General features: G+C 43.4%; 1 protein-coding gene across 3 annotated transcripts in view; it reads right to left on the bottom strand.

Moving 5' to 3' along the window:
- The window catches only part of GPATCH1 (G-patch domain containing 1), a 37151-nt gene extending 18941 nt beyond the window's left edge, over positions 1–18210 (bottom strand). For 2 of the 3 annotated variants that reach the window (XM_045846752.1, XM_045846753.1), the window contains exons 1-9: positions 18096–18210; positions 12073–12207; positions 9072–9157; positions 6824–6984; positions 6174–6271; positions 5596–5654; positions 4968–5210; positions 3294–3441; positions 281–360 (exon numbers count right to left, since the gene is read on the bottom strand). In XM_045846752.1, the coding sequence (XP_045702708.1) occupies positions 281–360; positions 3294–3441; positions 4968–5210; positions 5596–5654; positions 6174–6271; positions 6824–6984; positions 9072–9157; positions 12073–12207; positions 18096–18168 (1083 nt within the window). In that variant the 5' untranslated portion in view covers positions 18169–18210. Of the gene's footprint in view, positions 1–280; positions 361–3293; positions 3442–4967; positions 5211–5595; positions 5655–6173; positions 6272–6465; positions 6561–6823; positions 6985–9071; positions 9158–12072; positions 12208–18095 lie in introns of those variants that run through there. The other variant, XM_045846754.1, reaches the window with a different exon arrangement.
- Positions 18211–19730: the final 1520 nt, after the last annotated feature.

Raw genomic sequence — 19730 nt, 5'->3', positions numbered from 1 at the left:
TTATTGATTCCATTCTCCCACCAGTTTCTAATGTAATTTTTTAAATGGAAATAACCACTCAAAGTTTGGCTTTAAAACTGTAAGCCATCAGCTGTCTTGAATACAATGTGGCCACTGACTGACATTTCTAATAACAGGATACATTTTTCTCAACAATCACTAGTAACTAGTGGCTGGTGTTTTTGGAAACAGAATTTACTTATCATTCCAGTTGTTAATATAATCACTCAGATTACATAGCAAATATTTTAAGTACTAAACCAATAAAAAAATTTCTTACTTTCTTAGAAGATAAAGGTTTAGAAGCCAAGGAAAATCCATCCAATATTTTGCCAACGTATCGAAGATCTTTCTCTGATTCTACAAAATGATGTCAATGATTAGTTTCAGAAGCACAGATAAGAATAAGACAGAAGACATCAGCTTCCTTATCCCTAAGAACACAAACACTGGCGTCACACATGGTGTCACACAGAGGCAGCAGTGAAAGAGGAAACAGCATGGCTGACACGGCCCACCCCGCCCACAGCTGACTGGACTGCCCTGGACCCAAGGCTACGGCCCTCTGTGACAGGAAAAGTGTGTGAGGTCCCACGCTAAGGGGCACCAAAAATATAACCTGTGGAGTAAAAGATCTCAAGAAAAACCATTCAGAGAAATATGGATAAAAGTGAAAATCATGCTGTGAAACCAGGTGAAGACCCTTGGGGAGACTGCCTCCCAATTTCCTTAGCAACCATCCAAACAAGGTACAAAAGGCAAACAACCAGGTCAGCCCGTAATCTAAGCCTAGCACAAATTAAAAGGTACTTTTGTCCTTCTCACATGAAATTCTAACAAGAGATAAAGATCACTAATTCAGGAAACAAAATGACCAACGCCCTCCAACTTGAAGCCAGAGTCCACTGGCTGCAGAGACAAGTCCATCCACAAAGGCTCTTTGATCACCAAGTACTTCCTGTGCACGGTGATTCCATCAAAACTCCATACATGCAAACCACATCTTCTGTAGCTGAAAGCCACCTCATGACCACCAATGAGCACTGACACAGCTGACATTCAGTCCCCACGCTGGCCCAGCTGCCCATGATGCAGGTGCAACTGAGGCTTTCCGCCTCAGAGACTGCTGCACAGCGGGTAACTGTGCTTCCCCACAAATTGCTTCTGTACCCGACTCCTGCTAACTTTTGTACCAGCTCCTGGAAGTCCCTAAGATTCTGTATGGTAATTTGTGACTAAATTTCATATTATTGCTACTTTGTATTCTTTTACACCCTGCAATTTTACTTTCATGAATTTATTCTGAAGAAATGTCCAGGTAATGTACATAAAGAGCCATAAGGACATTTATTATAGCCTTATGGACCAAGAAAAAAAAATAACAATTCAAAAATCAACCATCATGACCAGCTAACTATAGATTCACTCAGTGAAAGACCAAAAGGTCAAAGCTACAGTTGTTGAGGCCCTAGGGGTGTGAGAGAAGAGGCCGCAATGGCAGAGAGGGCACAGGGGAGTCTGGGAAGCTCAGGGACAGACACTTGCTCAGGCTTGAGGTGGGAAGGGGTGGGGTCCATCAGTCAGGCCAAAGTGTTACAGAAAGGGAAAACCAAAGATGTGGCTTGGAGGGCAGACTCAAGTATGTAAATTTATTACAGATTAGCAATCATTATGCAATTGATGTGTTAACATTAGTAATATAGCATTGTGTTGATGTATTGATATAATATTAAAAATTAGTATAATAATTAGCATACTTCATATAATCTATATTAACATATAATATTAATATGAGTATATAACTTCTTTTAAGTTATAAAAAGGATACATAATCTTAGTAGAAATTTTTAAAAATATAAAGGAAAAGCAAAAAATATAAAGGTAAGGAAAAGGGAGATAATAAAAGCAGGCTTATTATCACCCAGAGGTAACACCAAGTAACATTCAGGTGCACACCCTTCCTGCACCTTGTGTAAAACCTTGGTTATTTTTGTGGCGATGATGACAGGCTGCTCACACTTACCGAGTGCTTGCTGTGTGCCAGGCAAGTTCTACGCCCTTTACATACATTAAACTCTCCATGGGATAGTCATGCCATTGTCATGCCCACTGCCCAGACAAGGATGCCGGGGCACAGAGAGGTTAGGTACCTTGTCCAAGGTCATAACTGATAAGGGGGGAGAGCCAGGATTACAACCCAGGCAGTCTCTTTTCAGCATGTGTGTTCACAGCCATTAAGCAAACTACCTCTTAAACACTGTTTTGCACCTGCCTTTTCTCTTCTAGAAATGTGAAATAGGCATCATTTTGGAGTGATGCTTAGATTATTTCAACATGTAGGTTTTAGATGTATTCTTTAAGAGTTGGATCAAATTTCATCTGACTCCAGCTATAAGTGTCTGAAAAGATTGTTTTAAGTTCAGCTCTTGCCTCTTACTTTGTTCAAGTGGTTGTTACTATTGTAACCAGAAAACAGGAGCTGCCGTTTATTCAGTCTCTGAGGCAGCTGCCAACCAGAGTTATGCCATGTAATCCTCACGATAACCCCCAGACTAGTCTTCACAAACGTTCACTTTACAAACAATGCCCGAGAGGTTACAAGCCTTGCCTGAGGCCACACAGCTGGGCAGGAGAAAGCAGCAATCCAAACCCAGGTCTGACTGATTCCAAATCACGTGCTACTAATACCTATTCCAAACACACTCCTCTCTGGATTAAAAAATTAAAATACTATCTAGGATCTGAACCACCATAGATTCTGACTTGAAATTCAGCTTGTTGACAGATGTCCACCTCTTAGTCCAAGGAGACCCCGCTACGAGCCAGGGACACAAGTAGAAGAGAGAGTGGCTTCCAAGCTCCACCTTGCTACGGGTCTCAGCATTCCCACCACCTAGTCACCACACGGGCCTTTGGCCCTCCTGCTTGTGCTGGCCTACTCTGACCCCCTAGTTCCTCCAGCTGGGAGTGCTTCCCTCTCACCCATTGCCAGCTCTGACCTGCAACATGAGCACATGTCCACACACCTGCTCCTCCCTGACTCCAGACCTCTTCTTCCTCCCCTCCTTGGCCCGGTCTTGACAACTACCTTTGGCTCTGACCCATTCCAAATCCCACATCTATCTTACTTCCCACGCTGGGCCTCCCTTCTTCCTACTTTGTTTCTCAGGCTGCATGTTTGACCAACAACCCCCTACTCCCCCGAGGCTGCCCCTGCAGTATCAATCTGGCAATCCCTTCTTCCTGATGACCTGACACTGGTCCTACCACCAGTTGCGAGTCTATGGAATCACCTTTCTGACTTCGATATTGCTTGGGCGCTGTCCATCCATACAGTCCATCTCCAGGCTCCTCGTCCTTCAGAACAGTGTCATACTTGGAGAGAGTTTCTGTGGCATAGATATCATCATCTTCCTCTTCCAGGGCACCAACACCAAAAGCCTTTGAAAACAAGGTTTCAAACAGCAATTATAGGTTTTAGGGTATGTCTGCATTGCCTGCATTAAAGCTACATTAAGGATTTAATTGAACAGGCTACATTAGCACTGGAAGATCGCCAGGAGAGAAACAAACAACAGGCCCAGATTGCTGCACAGACTCGAGCCCTTCAGATCACAACACCCAGAAGTGAAGGCCATGCCCAGCAGCAGCTACGGGTCTGGGGTCTCGTGTGGGCTGAGGAATAAGAACACACACAAGCAGCAGTGCAGCAGGAGAAATGGGGCCTCCAATTTCTGGAGAAAGGAGAAAGGAAGAGTGTTCACCTGCAGGTCAAATGGCCTGGAGACAGAGCTGGTGACCAGGGTCTGAAGACCATCACTACTCTGCTAGCTGCTGTAAGAACTCCTAGCCTTGCCCTGGCTGGTGTAGCTCACTGGATTGAGCATGGGCTGCAAAACAAAGGGTGGCTGGTTTGATTCCCAGTCATAGCACATGCCTGGGTTGTGGGCCAGGTCCCCAATGGGGGCCACATGAGAGGCAACCACACATTGATGTCTCTCTCCCTTTCTCCTGCCCTTCCCCTCTCTCTAAAAATAAATAAATAAAATCTTAAAAAAAAAAGAACTCCTAATCTTTGTGGGAAATGATCTCCAAAAAGTATTCCTTTCTGTTAAAAGAATTTAAAAAACAATAATGACATTTTCTAAATATGATTTAGAAAGAAAAGGTAATAATGGCATTTCCTAAGTACAATTTATGAAAGAAGCTCTGAATCAATGAGAGGACAGGCAATCAGGAAAAGCTCTCCACCTCCTCAAAGGCACAAAGCAAGTCTCCCAAGGGAAACTTACACCTACACTCCCAACAACTTAGGGCTAGCAGCACTAGAAATAAGTCAGAGAGGTAGTCAAACTTGGACCTGAACTTGACAGATTGAAATTCAACTTTTTCTTTTTTGATATTATGTTTATTAAAGCTGAGAACAGTGAAACAAAGGAAGGTTTAAGATAGAAGAAGCAACAGGAGAGCCTAGGCAGGGCTGCTTCGGCTCACTGGGAAGTCAGGGAAAGGGGGCTGTGCAGACAGGTTCAGGGGATCAGCCCTGGATGAGTGGTTGCTGCCCATTGCTCCTCTGATTGCCAGTCTCGTGGGGACCTCAGGGTTTAGGAGATGCTCGTCTCAGAGGGAAGAAAGGTGTGGGCGTGCTGAAGGGAGGGAGAGTGCCGAAATACAACTGCTCACCAAGCCAAAGGGGTAAGTGTCGTTTTCTGCTCAGCCCCACAAGGGTGTAAAAGAGCAGTGCTCACTCCTGAGAACACACAGACTCCACCAAGAACATAGGTCACAGGATCTCGGGAGTAAATATTTTAAAATCAGGAAGGTGTACTTTACATGTCTTAGGGAAATGTAACTGCTTTAAAGCCTTTGTGTAGTTGATCAATGTAAGTGCCTACTATGGGGCAAATGTAAAGAAAGTATTCTCATCTGTCAATAGTTCCATGTTTATAAAGCAGAAACACATTTACCTGGCCCGAAATTCCCAATTTTCTTCCTTTATTCACTCCAATATCTCCAAGAAGATTGCTGGTCCCCTCAAATCTTCCACTGAAAAGATTAAAACGTTCCCCCGAAGTGCCAAACAATGCTTGGTGGGGATCTAGGCCCTTGTAAGCCAATCCATGCACATTATCTTTAGGTGTGAAATCCACGGGCATGACATCTTTCGGTGCAAAGGTCACATTTTCTGGCAGGTAGTCATCATCGTCATCCTATTTAAAAAGGGGAATAAAGGTGAGTCACGGCCTGGTGCAAAATAAGCCTATAAAATACTATTTTCAAATGCAGTGATTAATTCCAAACAGCACAGTTACCAAACTTTCATTTTCACTATTACAAATCACTAAATCAAGTCCCTGAACAAATGATACTAACAAAAACAATTCCATTTTAAGAATCTAAACAGACGGGATATCTATGGTGCTGGCATATTGCTGAATACAGCATCTGATATTACGAGGATAGTTTTAGGGAATGGGTATTTCACTGCAATGGGATATGATTAATTTTAAAAATTGTTTCCAATCATCAAATTTCACATCCATAAAGTAGCAAGTGCTGCTGCACACACTGAAGGCCAGTCCTCCCACATGGTACCTCGGATCCTTCGGAGCCTCCAGGAGGCAACGCACAGCCGTAGATTTTTACTCCAGGGTCTGAAAGAGATTTCAAATGCATCCATCATGAGCAACTGAAAACACAAAAACCGACTTGTTGACACTCTTCAGAGGCATATGGCTGTGCTTGTACAAGTTGCTAAAGCTTTAGGGTGGGAGACTGCTCACTCAGGAATGGTTTTCCGCCAGCGCCTGCCCCACCCACACTCTGGCAACGATGTGCTAAATGAGTAACCACTACTGCTCCAGCACCAGGAAGAACCCCACAAAATTATTACTGCTTCCAAGAGTTCACAGTCTGGCTGGAGAGACCAAGGGCAAAAAATAATTAGAAAATAATCGTGGCAAATTGTGACAGTTTGGGCAGAAGCAGGAAATAGTTTCATATGCTCCTGATGAGAATGTATACTAGTATAACTCTTCTAGAAAGTTATTCCACATTATACACAAAAGCCTTAAAATACATGCACACAACCCAGCAATTTTGTTTCTAGAAACATGTAGCCATTAGAAAGTATTAGGGTCAGGGTCAGGGTTAATGACAATCAACATACATACCAGGTTTTTGTCGGCGTGCTCTTCTCTTTACTCGAGGACCAATTCCTTGTCCTTCCTTCCATCCCATTTTTCTTAGCAATTCAAAACCAACAGATAATCTAGGGTATCAAGGCATTGAAGATGAACTTATTTTCGTAACACCAGAGGAGAGTAGGAAGTAAGCAGCCTCTGAGTTCCTGCCCAGCCCATGTACTTGTCATACCTGAGCCCACTCCCCTATCTGTATGAGAACTGCACGGCCGTGCCCCTCTGGGCATGCACGGGGTGACTGGGCTTGGGGTGCTTGTCTGACCTGGGGAAGTCTATCAGATGTCTTTTCTCCTGGGCCTTTACAAATGGGCACATGGGGACTCCAGATGGTCCTTGTCAAGCATGTATCCTGGGAATCATAATGGTCTGAGGCTGCCACATCAGGCCACATATCCAGGACCGGGACAAGGAGGTATGCAGAACAAGAGAGCAGAATGAGGCTGGAGCTCTAAAGCACTCTGTGCAATAACAGTGCAAGACCCGCTTGGCAAAACCCCCCTTTGTACCCAAGCTGGGGTAAGAAGGTTTGACCTACTTGCAACCGAACTTCCCCTAAGCTCGTCACACAGAAGCAAAGCAGTGATTTCAAGGTCAGATAGTGAAAATTAAATTCTTCTCACTTTGCTGGCGTTATGAGGTCATCAAGCAGAGTGGCTCCAGGAATAGGGGCAGTAGCAGCTGCTAACTGCCTGGCCTTTTCTCGTATTCTATCTTTGGTTTTGGAAGCAAAATCATCTGTGGTGACAATCGCTTTAGGTGCTATCCCAAATTCACTAAGATCCTTAAAAAACATTCAAACAAAATTACTTACATTAATTGGAAAGTTATTAAACATGATACAGAATGCAGTTTTAATTTTTTCTTTAAAGTAAAAACTACAATATTGAGTTTGGAAGCAGAAGAGTGGCTGACTTTACACACTGACTTTGGAACCCTCACAAAAGTTAAGGCCGGAGGTCAAGGATGGAAGCATTATAGTGGCCACTCAGTGGAACCACAGGGGCACTATCAAGCTAGGAAAACAGGGAGGACCTCCTCCTTCTCAAGCAATATTTCCAAAGTCAGTGTGAAGCAGGCAAATCTTAGAGTCACAGCCAAAAACCATTCGTGAGCACCTCTGTGCCAGGCCCTGAGTTAAGTGCTTCTGCATTTACTGTTGGCTGCCTGTCCAAAAGCCATTGCCCCTTCCTCTTTCCTCACAGAGTCCTGAGATTGTCCAGTCACCTGCCTTCCTCTGCGCTACCAGGCACTTCAGGAGTGGTGACCCTGGTGTGCGTGGGCTGGGGCCGGGGAGGATTAGGGAATGGGGGCTCCTGTCTTATCTAAGCCAGTCATTTTGATCCCATTTCCCTTGCTTTCAGAATGAGCATGTAGCCCGGGCTGGTATGGCTCAGTGGACTGAGTGCTGGCCTATGAGCTGAAAGATCACCAGTTCAATTCCCACTCAGGGCACATGTCTGGGTTGTGGGCCAGGTCTCCAGTAGGGGGGTGCTCAAGAGGAAACCACACAATGATGTTTCTCTACCTGCCTTTCTCTCTCCCTTCCCTTCTCTAAAAATAAATGAATAAATAAAAATTCTTAAAGTCTTTAAAAAAAAGAAGGAGCATGTCCAAGCAGATGGGAGCTTGGAGGGGAGGGGAAATTCCGTTTCCTTGATCTAAAGGAGAAGATACCAAGAAGAATATCTTCCTTCCACTGAACAATGAGGCCACCCCAAGTGCTCTCAGGGACTACCACAGCCACAGTGCAACCATGAGATCTAGCATAAGGAAAGGCTGACGTGCAAAGTGCAAAAGATGACAGAAGAGAGTTTGGGGCTGATTGTTACATGAAATATGTTTCCTTATTGATGATGCTAGTCATATAGGAAGGGGACCTCCCCTTGCCTCTTACCTATAGCCTAAAGCATGCTGATATACTATCTTATTTCACCTTTCACTCCATTCTCTAGTCACTCACTGTTCCTTAAAGTGCAGTGCACATGAATTCCTGCGAAAGGCTGTAGACTTGGCTCAATGAATACTACACTTTTGAGCAATTGGGGCTTTTTCAAGTACATTTGCCTATACAGGCATAACTTGGTTTACTGCACTTTGCTTTACTGTCCTTTGCAGATATTTCGTTTCTTACAAATTGAAGTTTTGTGGCAACCCTGCACTAAGCAAGTCTATTAGTGGCATTTTTCCAACAGCTTTCAGATAATGGTTAACATTTTTTAGCAATAAAGTATTTTTTTAAGATTTTATTTATTTATTTTTAGGGAGGGAAGGGGGGGAGAGAGAGAGAGAGAGAGAGAGAGAGAGAGAGAAACATCAATGTGCGGTTGCTGGGGGTTATGGCCTGCAACTCAGGAATGTACCCTGGCTGGGAATCGAACCTGGGACACTTTGGTTCCCAGCCCGCGCTCAATCCACTGAGCTATGCCAGCCAGGGCTTGCAACAAAGTATTTTTTAAATTACAGTATGTTCTTTTTTAAAAGAAATAATGCTATTGCATACTTAATAAACAATACTAGAGTATAAACATAACTTTTATAAGTAATGGAAACCAAAATATTCACATGACATGCTTTATCCCTATATTCATTTTATTGCAGTGGTCTGGAACCAAACCCACAGGTGACGTCTCCCGGATATGCCTGTGCTTGACTTTCCCCTACAGTCCTGACTTCAGAAACCACTCCCAGCATATGACACTACTCTGATGAATGAGAATCCATTGATGTACAGGGTACTACAGTCCAAATACTTACAAGATAAAGCCTTACACACAGAGAGGAAATCATACATTGAACTCCCTGGGGAAGGACAAGGTGCTCCAACAACCGACTACAAGCTAACTGGCAATTCAAGTTCTGAACACTCACCTCTTCATCCATAAAATCTTCAGGGCCCAGAACAGATTTGTCAGCTCTGTTCTGTCGTGAAGACACAAAGGAAGAGGGTGTCCATCCTTGAAAGAAAAGAGTTTAGCACATTACAATCCTAGGTAGCATTTTGGTTTATAAACAAATTATTAAAAAACACCCATGGGCTTGAAAGCCCCAGTAACTACAAACTCCTAGCTCCTTCCCATCTCACTGCTCATGCAGACCTAATTATTCCATGTGAACTTCTTATTAATCTCCAATATCCATCCCTTGTTATCAGAACTTAGTGGATACAGCAAGGTTTCCCCATAAAAATCTGGAACTAAGTGAAATCAAATTATACATTGAAAGTTAGCCTGTGAAAGGAACACAAGTAGATCTGAGCAGAAAGATGCAAGGTCCTCTGAAAAGGCAGGACCACTCTGAGACCGGCAGAACAGCAACCTACACTAGCAAATTGACACATCAAAGAAACAGTACATCTGGCGAACACACAATACAATATACAGATGATGTATTATAGAACTGAACACCCGAAACCTATATAATTTTATTAACCAATGTCACCCCAATAAGTTCAATAAATCATTTAAAATTTAAAGTGAAAAAAAAAAGAAAGAAACAATAGCCCTAGCTAGGTGACTCAGTTTGTTGGAGGATTGTCCCATCCACCAAAACATTGTGGGTTTGATCCCCAGTCAGGGTGTGTATGAGAGGCAACCAATAAATGTTTCTTTCTCACATCACTGTTTCTCTCTCTCTCTCATTCCAGTCTTGCTAAAATCAATAAAAACAAATCTTTAGGTGGTGCAAATTAAATAAATACATAATGTAAAAAAGAAAGAATATGTCAAGGTGCATTAGTCAGCCAAGAAAGGATGGCTAAAGAGAGAGTTACGGAAGCAATGCAAACATTCGGGACGTCCTGGTCCAGGGACTCCCCACTGGTCTCAGGGCAGGCATGGTCATACCTGCCCCCAGTCCCATCAAACACCGGAGTCCTATAGCTGACACCCCTGTTGTCCACCCACAGTCACCAAGCACGTGCCACACCTAGAGAGAGAATGCTCCGGCAGTTAAATGTGTGTGTAACCCTCTGCAAACAAACTTCTCTGGTACCTCTCGGAGTGACACATCGCTTTCTGATATCCTACGAGAGTCTTGCTTAGGGGTACAGGGTAGATTTACTCTTGGCAGATGGGTGAAGCAGGTTTGTGGGCCAACTGGAGAGAATGATTCCCCAGAAGAGTGAGGATCTGCTCTCTTGGGCAATACCTTGGGCCCAGCACCACCCTTCCCTTTGGATTTCTATAGCCTTTGCCCTATTCCTGCACAGTCCTTGAATCTGTCACTCTTAATGGTAAAGAGATACTCCAGTATATTAACATAGCACAGTCTACCTAACTAATCATTTGGGCTGGTCTTACTTTTTAATTATAACCTACAGCAGAGCCATAATTATAATAATCAGCAATGTATTAGTGAGCGTCTTTCTTCACAAATACTACTATCATTTTAAACATTTTAATGGGTGTGCTATTTTAATAGTGCCTTAGCTATCTTAATTTGCTTATGTTAATAGTAAGGCTAAATATTCCAAATAGCATTCCTATCTTGGCTGGAGTAAAGTGTTCAAACACTTTTTTTTAGAGAGGAAGGAAGTGAAACACTGATTTGCTGTTCCACTTATTTACATATTCATTGGTTGATTCTTGTGTGTGCCCTGACCGGGGATCAAACTAACGACCTTGGTATATCAGGATGATGCTTTAACCAACTGAGCTACCAGGCCAGGCCACTGAGCTGAACTTTTCATTTTTTTAAAGATTTTACTTATTTATTTTTAGAGAGAGAAGGCGGGAGGGAGAAAGAGATGGAGAGAAACATTGATACGAGAAACATCTATAGGTTGCCTCCTATACCCATCCCCACCAGGGACTAAACCCACAATCCAGGCATGTGCTCTGACCTGAAATCGAACCTGTGACCCCTCTTCCTATGGGACGATGCCCAATGAACTTAGCCACACCACACAGGGCCTGAGCTGATGTTTACACATTCTGGATATTGAACTTTAACCACCTTATTTACCCCAACTATTTTCTCTCTTTCTTGCATTACTTTCCATTTTTTATTTTACCATTGTGTGTACATGCTATTTTTAATTAATTTATTTTCCAATTACAGCTGACATGCAGTATTATATAGTTTCAGGTCTGCAGCACAGTGGTTAGACATTTATGAAGTGATCCCCGGATAAGTATGGTACCCATCCAACACTATACATCATTATTACAGTGTTGTTGACCACATTACAAGTTGTTTTTTAAAATATTTATAAAAATCTGTCCTATCTTGTTTTTAATAATTCCTGCATGAGTTAATCAGTTCATCTTCCATTCATATCTGAGATATTTAAGCCATTTTTCTTCCAGTTTCTATGTTAAAGCACTAAAAAAAGTATATTCCTTTAATCAGTGTGGAACACATTATATTGCACCATGTGAAAAGTGTAACGGGTTTTTCTCCAGATTGAGAGCATGTGCTGACAAGCAAAGGCTTGGTCCCACACCAGGAGAAAGCAGCTCTGATCCTCGGTGGCTTCATCTACAAAACAGCTGTGATGCCTGTCCCCCTTAATGACTGAGCCACGTAAGACGAGGTCACCCGAGGGAGTCGGGTGAGAGCACTTTGTGCATGGCTAGATGCAATGTGAAATGGAAGTCACTGTCATCATTTAATCATTCAGTTATAGGCTGTTGTTTTTTTAAGTGAAAAAAGAACCTCTCTGACCTTCAGGCTGTAATCAGTGAGCAACATGGTCATCAACTCTGAAAACATTCTAAACACTCAGAGAACACAAAAGTGTACAATGTATATTCAATACTAAAATGTTACATGAAATTTTTTAAAAGGGGAAAGGTAGGGAAGTGAGAATCTTATGATATTTCAATCACTTACTTTAGCAACATAGTAGCTATAAATAGGAAAGGCATACCTTCTTTTGAGCCAACAGTGTTGAAGTACCCAGCAGAGAACCCTCCACTAAAGGCTCCATGGAACCGTTTATACCTTCCTTTTTCATCTCTGACGGTCTGATCCTGAAGAGGAATTGGTTTCTTTGGTCTTTCACCTAAAAAAAAAAATATTTTGAATGAGAAAGAGAAAAGGGAATGGTGAATTAGAAAAAAATTAAGGAAAATGTCATCTCTTAAATATAATAAATTGGTCACTTCCTGTAACTTCAAATATGATAACTTTTTAAAAGATTTATTTATTTATTTTTAGAGAGAGGGGAAGGGAGGAAGAGAAGAAGAAAAACATCGATGTGTGCTTGACTCTCATGTGCCCCCTACTGGGGACCTGGCCCGCAACCCAGTCATGTGCCCTGACTAGGAATTGATCTAGTGACCCTGTGGTTCGCAGACTGGTATGGCTCAATCCACTGAGCCACACCAGTCAGGGCTCAAATAAAATAATTTTAATTAAGTTGCTATTCCTAGATTTCACTAGCTTATATACCTTAGGAAGCAATAAATTTTACTAAGCTTCTTTATAGTTCTAAGACAATTATAAATACCCCTTTTTATATGAGAAATATTTTAGTAAAAAATGGTCTGTTTGTCCCACTAAACTCCATTATGAAAACTGAATTACAGTGATCAAGGAGGACAGTTCAAACAGATGGAAGTGAAACCTGCTGACGGTGAAGGAGTCAGGTTTCTGGGGCAGCACCTGGCATGCAGAAGCTGCAACAGAAGACACACTTCTATATCTCTCTAAAACTTCATAGCAGCCCTGGCCCCAGAACTTTCTCTTTGGTAATGCCCATTTTCCCCAAAGCTTAAGTTTCCTTATTTCTGGGAATCTTCTGATTCTATAGTTACTCTTCTTTAAACTTACTCCTTTTTTGATTTTGCTGATAGGGGCTGGGTTGCTATATCACACAAGCAGAAAGGAAATTAATACATTGTAGCCTCATCTAAAAGTTCCTTAGGTTTAAAGTTTCAGGTACTATGATATCAATTACTATCTAATTTTACCAACTCCAATTCAAAATTCTGAATCCATTTAAAATGAAAAGTAACCATCAAGTTACTTTCAAACATTCAATCTGGAAAGCAAGTCATACGGTAGTTAAAGGCACAGGTTGAGAGTCACAGCACTCTGGATTTAAAGCCAACTCCACCTTTACCAGCACTAGGACTTTAGTCATCTTAACTTCTCGGTGCCCCAATTTCCTAATCTATAAAACAGGGATGACGTTAATAGTAATAACTATTTCATAGAACTGGTACACAAATTAAATAAGATAATGCCTGTGAAATGCTTAGCAAGAAAAGGGACACAAAATAAATAGTTCTAAAGTACTAGCTATTGCCCTGGCTGGTGTGGCTCAGTGGATTGGGTGCCGGCCTGCAAACCAAAGGGTCACCGGTTCGATTCCCAGTCAGGGCACATGCCTGGATTGTGACCAGGTCCCCAGCTAGGGGCATGTGAGAGGCAACCGATTGGTGTATCTCTCCCACACTGACGTTTCTCTCCCTCTCTTTCTCTCTCCCTTCCCGTCTCTCTAAAAATAAATAATTTTTTAAGTACTATCTATTACTATTATTATTATGTATAATAGGTAAGATGTGTCCTAAAATCCATGAGTAACTGTTACTTCAATAATTAAGCCAGTTACTACTTCTGGGAGATGGAACAAAAAGTAAAGAAATTTACAGTCTCATTGTCTTAAATTATTACTTGTAAAAAAAAATCTTACTTCTGGCTTATGTCTCTAGTGCATTTCTGGAGTATAATCCACAGTATAGAATTCAAGAACCCAGGCTCTGAAGACCAGGAGATCTGGAATCAATTCCCCTTACCCTATTACTTACTAGCTCTGTGCACTTGGGCAAGTGACTTGATCTCCATAAGGCTGACACCAAAACTACAAAATTAGGACAATAACAGAGCCTACCTTGTAGAGTGGTGCTGAGGATTTAACACCAAAGGCAGAGAGCTAAGCACAGTGCCTGGTCTTTGCAAAGCTCAGTTAGTATCAGCTATAATTTCACTTCATCCTGAAGAACTGAATTACAACTTCGGAGCCACAATCCAAGATTTTCACCATTCATTAGAAATGCAGGGCGTACACGCCATTACTACATGTGCACCTGGCACAATTCTTGGCTATGGCAGTTTCTCAACCTCAGCACCCACTGACAGTCTGTGCTGGTGATTTCCTTGCTGTGAGGAACAGTCTTGTACACTGTAGGGTGTTCAGCAGTGTCCCTGGCCTGTAACACTAGATGACAGTGGCAACTCCCCCTCCTCCAGCAGGACAACCAAAAATGTCCCCAAGGGGGCAAAATCGTCCCCGACTGAGAGCAACCAGTTTAAGGTCAGAAAAGTTAATCCTCCCAATGCAAGGTGCTGTTCTTGCCCTGTTCTCCAGGTGCTTCTGACCTGAAAAGAGAGATAAGATCTGCAGACAGCTACTGGGAATCTGTAGCAGCAGATCATGAGGGCCAACCATAGGGTTCCGGAGGAGGCGCCTCTTCTAACCACAGCATGGAAAACTCCAGGAGCAAGGGGGCACTTTTGCCGGGACCTATTGTAATTATTGCTACTAATAACAACGAATTCCTTCTTGTCAAACATGTTATCTCATTTATCATACCCTGATAAGGATGCTTTGATTAAGTAACTGCCCGGAGGGCCACAGCTAATAAGTACAAAGCTGAAATCAGATCTCAACTCTGCCTCCAAGCTGGGGTTGCCACCCATCCCCAACCAGAAGTTTACTGAGGGCCTGACCATGGCAGCAGCCCTGTTCTGTTCTAGATGCTGGGTAGGGAAAACTAAACACAAGTCCCTGCCTGCTCCCAGGGTGCCCAGGGCCCAACAGAGGAGGCCTGCATGTGTAGGAACTCTTCTGACAATGCGGAAGGACCACAACATCACAGTCGCCCCAGGCAGGAGCAGAACAAGAGGTTTAAAAGGTAGTGTCAGATATTTTGAGAAAGTATTTTAGTCTGACCAGATGGCAGGGAAGGATTAGAAAAATAAAGGTATGGAAGACAAAACCAGAAGGGAAGCACACGCAGAGGGCCTTGAACGTGGTGCTGCAGGGTCTGTGGTATGCCTGTGGGGGATGGAAGCCATTCACAGTTTTAAGTGAGAGAGTCACAGCTTCAAGGAGGAGGAAAATTAATCTGCATACAGGATGAGCCGGAGATGAGGATTCTAGAGCCAAGTCAAAGTGTCTAAGGAAAGAGCAGATAAAGACAGGTGCCCCCTTCCTTCCAGGCCAGATGGCCTAAGTGTCTGTGGGCATCTGTGACAGCGCAGCCCACAGACCTTCCTGTCAGGGTCAGCAACTCTGAGGAGCGGAGCCCTTCCTCCAACAGCGTGTGTCTAACCTGTCACTATGACTTCAAAGCAAGAAGGAAAAATGATTATTGGTCTAGTATGTTATAATGTAAAATGTACTCAGAGTGCATTTAAACTTCAAAGTGCTTAGGAAACAATGAATCAATCCTTAAAAATTTCTAATAGTGAGAAGTTAAAGGGTGATTTTAGGTGAGGGGGAAAAAAATCTAGAAATCAAATGCCCCTTTCTTCCACTTTGAAAGAAAGGTTAGACCATTAGGCTTCATTTCAGATTTTGTGCAAATCAAAAACATGAAGAATTAGAAAAATATAGGTCAAGTAGTTGATGTCTCACATACAATACGTCACCGACAAGGAAACAACTGTGAGGCCAGAAATAGAGAATGGATGTAAATAGCTGCCTGACATGGTTGTAAGAAGCACCACCCATGCATGTGTGACCCTTGTCCTCTTCCTGCATAGCTAAACTCTAGCCAGCTTCCAAAGGATCTCACGCTGCCTTCTCAGGTTTCCCTGTTAGTCTGCATAGGTTATTTCCCGTCTACCATCACACAGTTTTTCACTTGTGAACCTTGTACTTTTGTTTCGTGGGTGAAAAGGGGGTTCTGCAATAAATCTGACAAGTCCAGTGACCTCACAGGGTGATCTAATCACAGATTCCTAACAGGCAGGTCATGGTGGGCAGACACACCCCAGGCATGTAACATCTTTAGAAAAGGATTTATCTTTGCCACCCTGACTGATGTAGTTCAGTGGGTTGGGCATCATTCCACAGACCAAAAGGTCACAAATTTGATTTCCCGTCAGAGCATATGCCAGGGTTGTGGGCTGGGTCCCCAGATGGTGTGTGAGGCAACCAAATCGATGTTTCTCTCCCTTTCTCCTTCCCTTCAACTCTCTCTAAAAAATAACTAAATAAAATCCTTTAAAAAAAGATTTACCTTTGCCTTAAGTGAGCCCTATCTATTATTCTTGTGCATCTAGGTCCATGTACCTTTGAAATACCAAAGTAATCCTTTTCAGACCTGTCAGAGGTGTATCCACCCTCAAGGGAGCACAGAACTTGTTAGCTACCCTGTAATTTAATCCCCACCTTGCTTTCTCCCACTTTCATTTAATCTTCCTTGGGTCCCCTCCTTAATTTCAAATACATTTTTTTAAAAACCTGCAGACTGTCTTTTGGGGGACATTTTTCTTAGACTACTGAGATCCTGCTTCCAGGCAAATCTTCTGTTTGGCTGAAAAAAACTCAAACTCTTTAAAATATCTCTACAAGCTTGGACATTTCTAAACAAGTCAAGAGCTCTCAAATAGATTTGGAACTCCTCGAATAAAGGACCTATGTGAACAATTTCTTTGACATCATGGGGTGATGTATTTGCCAATAATGTAATCCTAGGCTGTATTAAAGAAATGCACTCTAGAATGAAAGACACACTGGTGACAGCCCTGCTCTACCCACATTCTGGTCCCATATAGGGGGAAGGCTTTAACCAATTTGAGTAGAGGACTTTAAAATTAAGGTATCAGAGAACTGAAGATGTTAAGAGTGGTCAGAGGTGTGTTGAAAGAAATTCAAAGGCTGTCTTCAAACACATTAAAAGCTTTCAGGAGACTAGCATTACCCTGTTTTCTGTAAGCAGAGAGGTGCAGGGCCAGTGTCCAGCTGAAGTTTCTAATGATTAGAACTGCTCTTTGGGAATAAAGGGGTCATCAGTGGAAATGTCCCAGAAGGATGGCCAACCTGGCAGCACGTGGTCAGGATAGGAAAAGATCTGAACCACAGGGGGTCTGCACCGGGGTCCTGCAAGTAACTCCTGCCCACCAGCTTCCTCTGTCTCTCAGTCCTCACTGGGCATTGAGTACATATTTTGATGAACGAAGCATATCATTAAGTGGATCAGACCAGAAACACGGTAGGGAACCTTGTTTCATCTTGCCCTCCTCTACATTCCACCAGCAAGTCTCGTCAGCTCTGCTGTCAAAGTATATCACGACCCAGGCTACTACTGACCACGGCCACCGCTACACTCCAGTCCGAGACATCGTCGTTGCCAGCCCTCTTTCTCCTGATCTCCCTGCTTCTCTCTTGCCCACCCCCCAACCCGACGCCTGTTCTCAAAATCTGTAATCTTTAAAATATAGGTCTCTCACTTGTGTCAACTCCCCAGTGACTCTCCTACACTTTGTGTACAAAGCCAAACTCTCTGGGTCGGTCTTTTTAACCGACACCAGTCCTGCCTGTCCCTCAATTTGCCAAACGGTCTCCGACTTCAGAGCCTTTGCACTTGCTGTTCTCGCTGCCTGAAATACTCTTCTTTCCAGATCTTCCTACGGTTGGTTCTTCCTCTGTTTCAAGCCTGAGCTCAAACATGCTCTCCTAGTAAAGCCATTGCCTGGCCATCCCAAAGAACGCTCTCACACAAGCTTGTTTCGTCGTCTTCCTATTTCCCATCCCCCTGAGTCTCCCACCCATCCCTCCAGAGCGTGAGCACCCGAAAGCTCGGCGCACGCCTTTTTAAGCTGTTTCCAGCGCCCGCAGTGAGGAGTCTCGGCCCCGGGGCCAGCCAAGGCCCGGAACAGGGTTATGCGTTTCGCCCCGAATCCTAGGCCCCTGGCCTGTTTTCCAAAGGCACACACCTTCTTCCAGTGGCTCCAAGCCTGTCCCATAGCTGACCAAGTCCTCGTCGCTGTCACTACCCAGAGCCGCCATGCTGCTCCCTTCTGGGCTCCGCCCCCTCGCTACGGCGGCCTGGGGAGGCCATAAGCCTTCCGCTCTTTCTTCTCCGCCAACCTAAGCCTCGCGCCCAGAATCTGCGCCTAGGAGTTCTCAAACTCGCCTGGGGGAAGCAGACCCCGCAGGCGCCGCCTCGGAGGCTTTGAAAGACTCGACAGGCCATCTTACGAGGCTCCTTGGAGAAGCTGGAAACCATCCTACTGTCCGGCCTCAGGGCAGGCTCCCCAGCAGACGCTGATCCCCCGCGTTACCACCCCTCAACCTGCCGGGAAGGTACCTGTGCTTCCAAATACACGCGTACATCACTCTTAGGTTTGCTTAAGTGGAGTCCCCTCCAGACCTCTGAAGGGATTCACAGACGTGGAAACCCCGATGCTCGCGATGAAGGCAGCTCTGCACAATGCTTGATTAAAGAGAAAAATAAACAAGAGAATAAGAGAAAAGGAGAAAAAGAAAGGAGTAAGGAGGGGGTTGGGGAAAGAGGAATGGGAAGAAAAGGAAACACCTGAAAAGAGAAAGAAAAACGAGAAAGGAGGAAGGAAAAGCAAGCAGACAAGCAAAAGGTTGTGGAATGGGTGAGGGATGGCGAGAGCTCCCTGACTGAACCAAACAAACGTCTGTCAAATAGGGTGCTGCTGTCCCGCCCCAAAACTCTTTACAGCAGAGAGAAATGAAGCTCAGCTAACAAGTGGGGAGGCTGAGCTGAAAACCAGATCTGGGAGCCCAAGATTCCAAAATCAGCGTCAGAAGACTGTGTGAGTCCATCACTAGGATGTTTTTAAAACGTCCATCCCACCCCCGGACCTTCCGAATGGGCATCTCTGGAAGGACACTGTTGAGCACTGCCAGCACATCTGACCTCAAGGCCTTTGTCTACAGGTCACTGTTCCCCTCTGCTTGAATATTCTTCCCCCAGATATCACATGATTCATTGCCTCACTTTCTTCAGGTCTCTGCTCAAAGGTTACTTTCTCAGTGAAGCCTTCTCTAACCTTATTTTTAAAACAATTTCTTTTTGCTACACCTTCCTTCCTTGCCTTACCCTACTTTATATTTTTCCACAATACTTATTCTCTTAATAAGTATTGACACATTACATAATTGAATTTGCTTCATTATACCTAATGTCTTTGTCCATTGTAATGTAAGTTCCACAAGAACATAGACTTGGGTTAGGTATTTTTTTTCTTTGCTATATCTCTTTTTTTAGAATCATGATTATCAGGTAGTAGGCACTCAAATAATTTTGAAAATAAGAATGAATACCTAGTTAAATAAGTCATGGTTACATGACTTTAAAAAACAAAAGTTTTTTTTTTAATACAGGTTTTAAGACATTGCTTCAAAATTGTTTGACAAGTCTCCCACCAAGAAGTGGAGTGCACCAGTAGATAACACTGGGCAGGGGCGGGTTATTAAGACACAGACTGCTGTGTGTTAGTCGGTGGTGGTAGGCAAGGGGTGCCTGCAGAAAAGGACGTCACTGTTCCCTTTTTTGAAAGAAAACTAAAACCTGAAAAAAACACTTGTTCAATAAA

Source organism: Phyllostomus hastatus, unplaced genomic scaffold, assembly GCF_019186645.2.
Source record: "Phyllostomus hastatus isolate PE091 unplaced genomic scaffold, TTU_PhHast_1.1 phas_contig_5, whole genome shotgun sequence".
Classification (NCBI taxonomy): Eukaryota; Metazoa; Chordata; class Mammalia; order Chiroptera; family Phyllostomidae; genus Phyllostomus; species Phyllostomus hastatus.
Note: the sequence above shows the minus strand (reverse complement) of the source record. Positions and strands in the feature narration are given on the sequence as shown.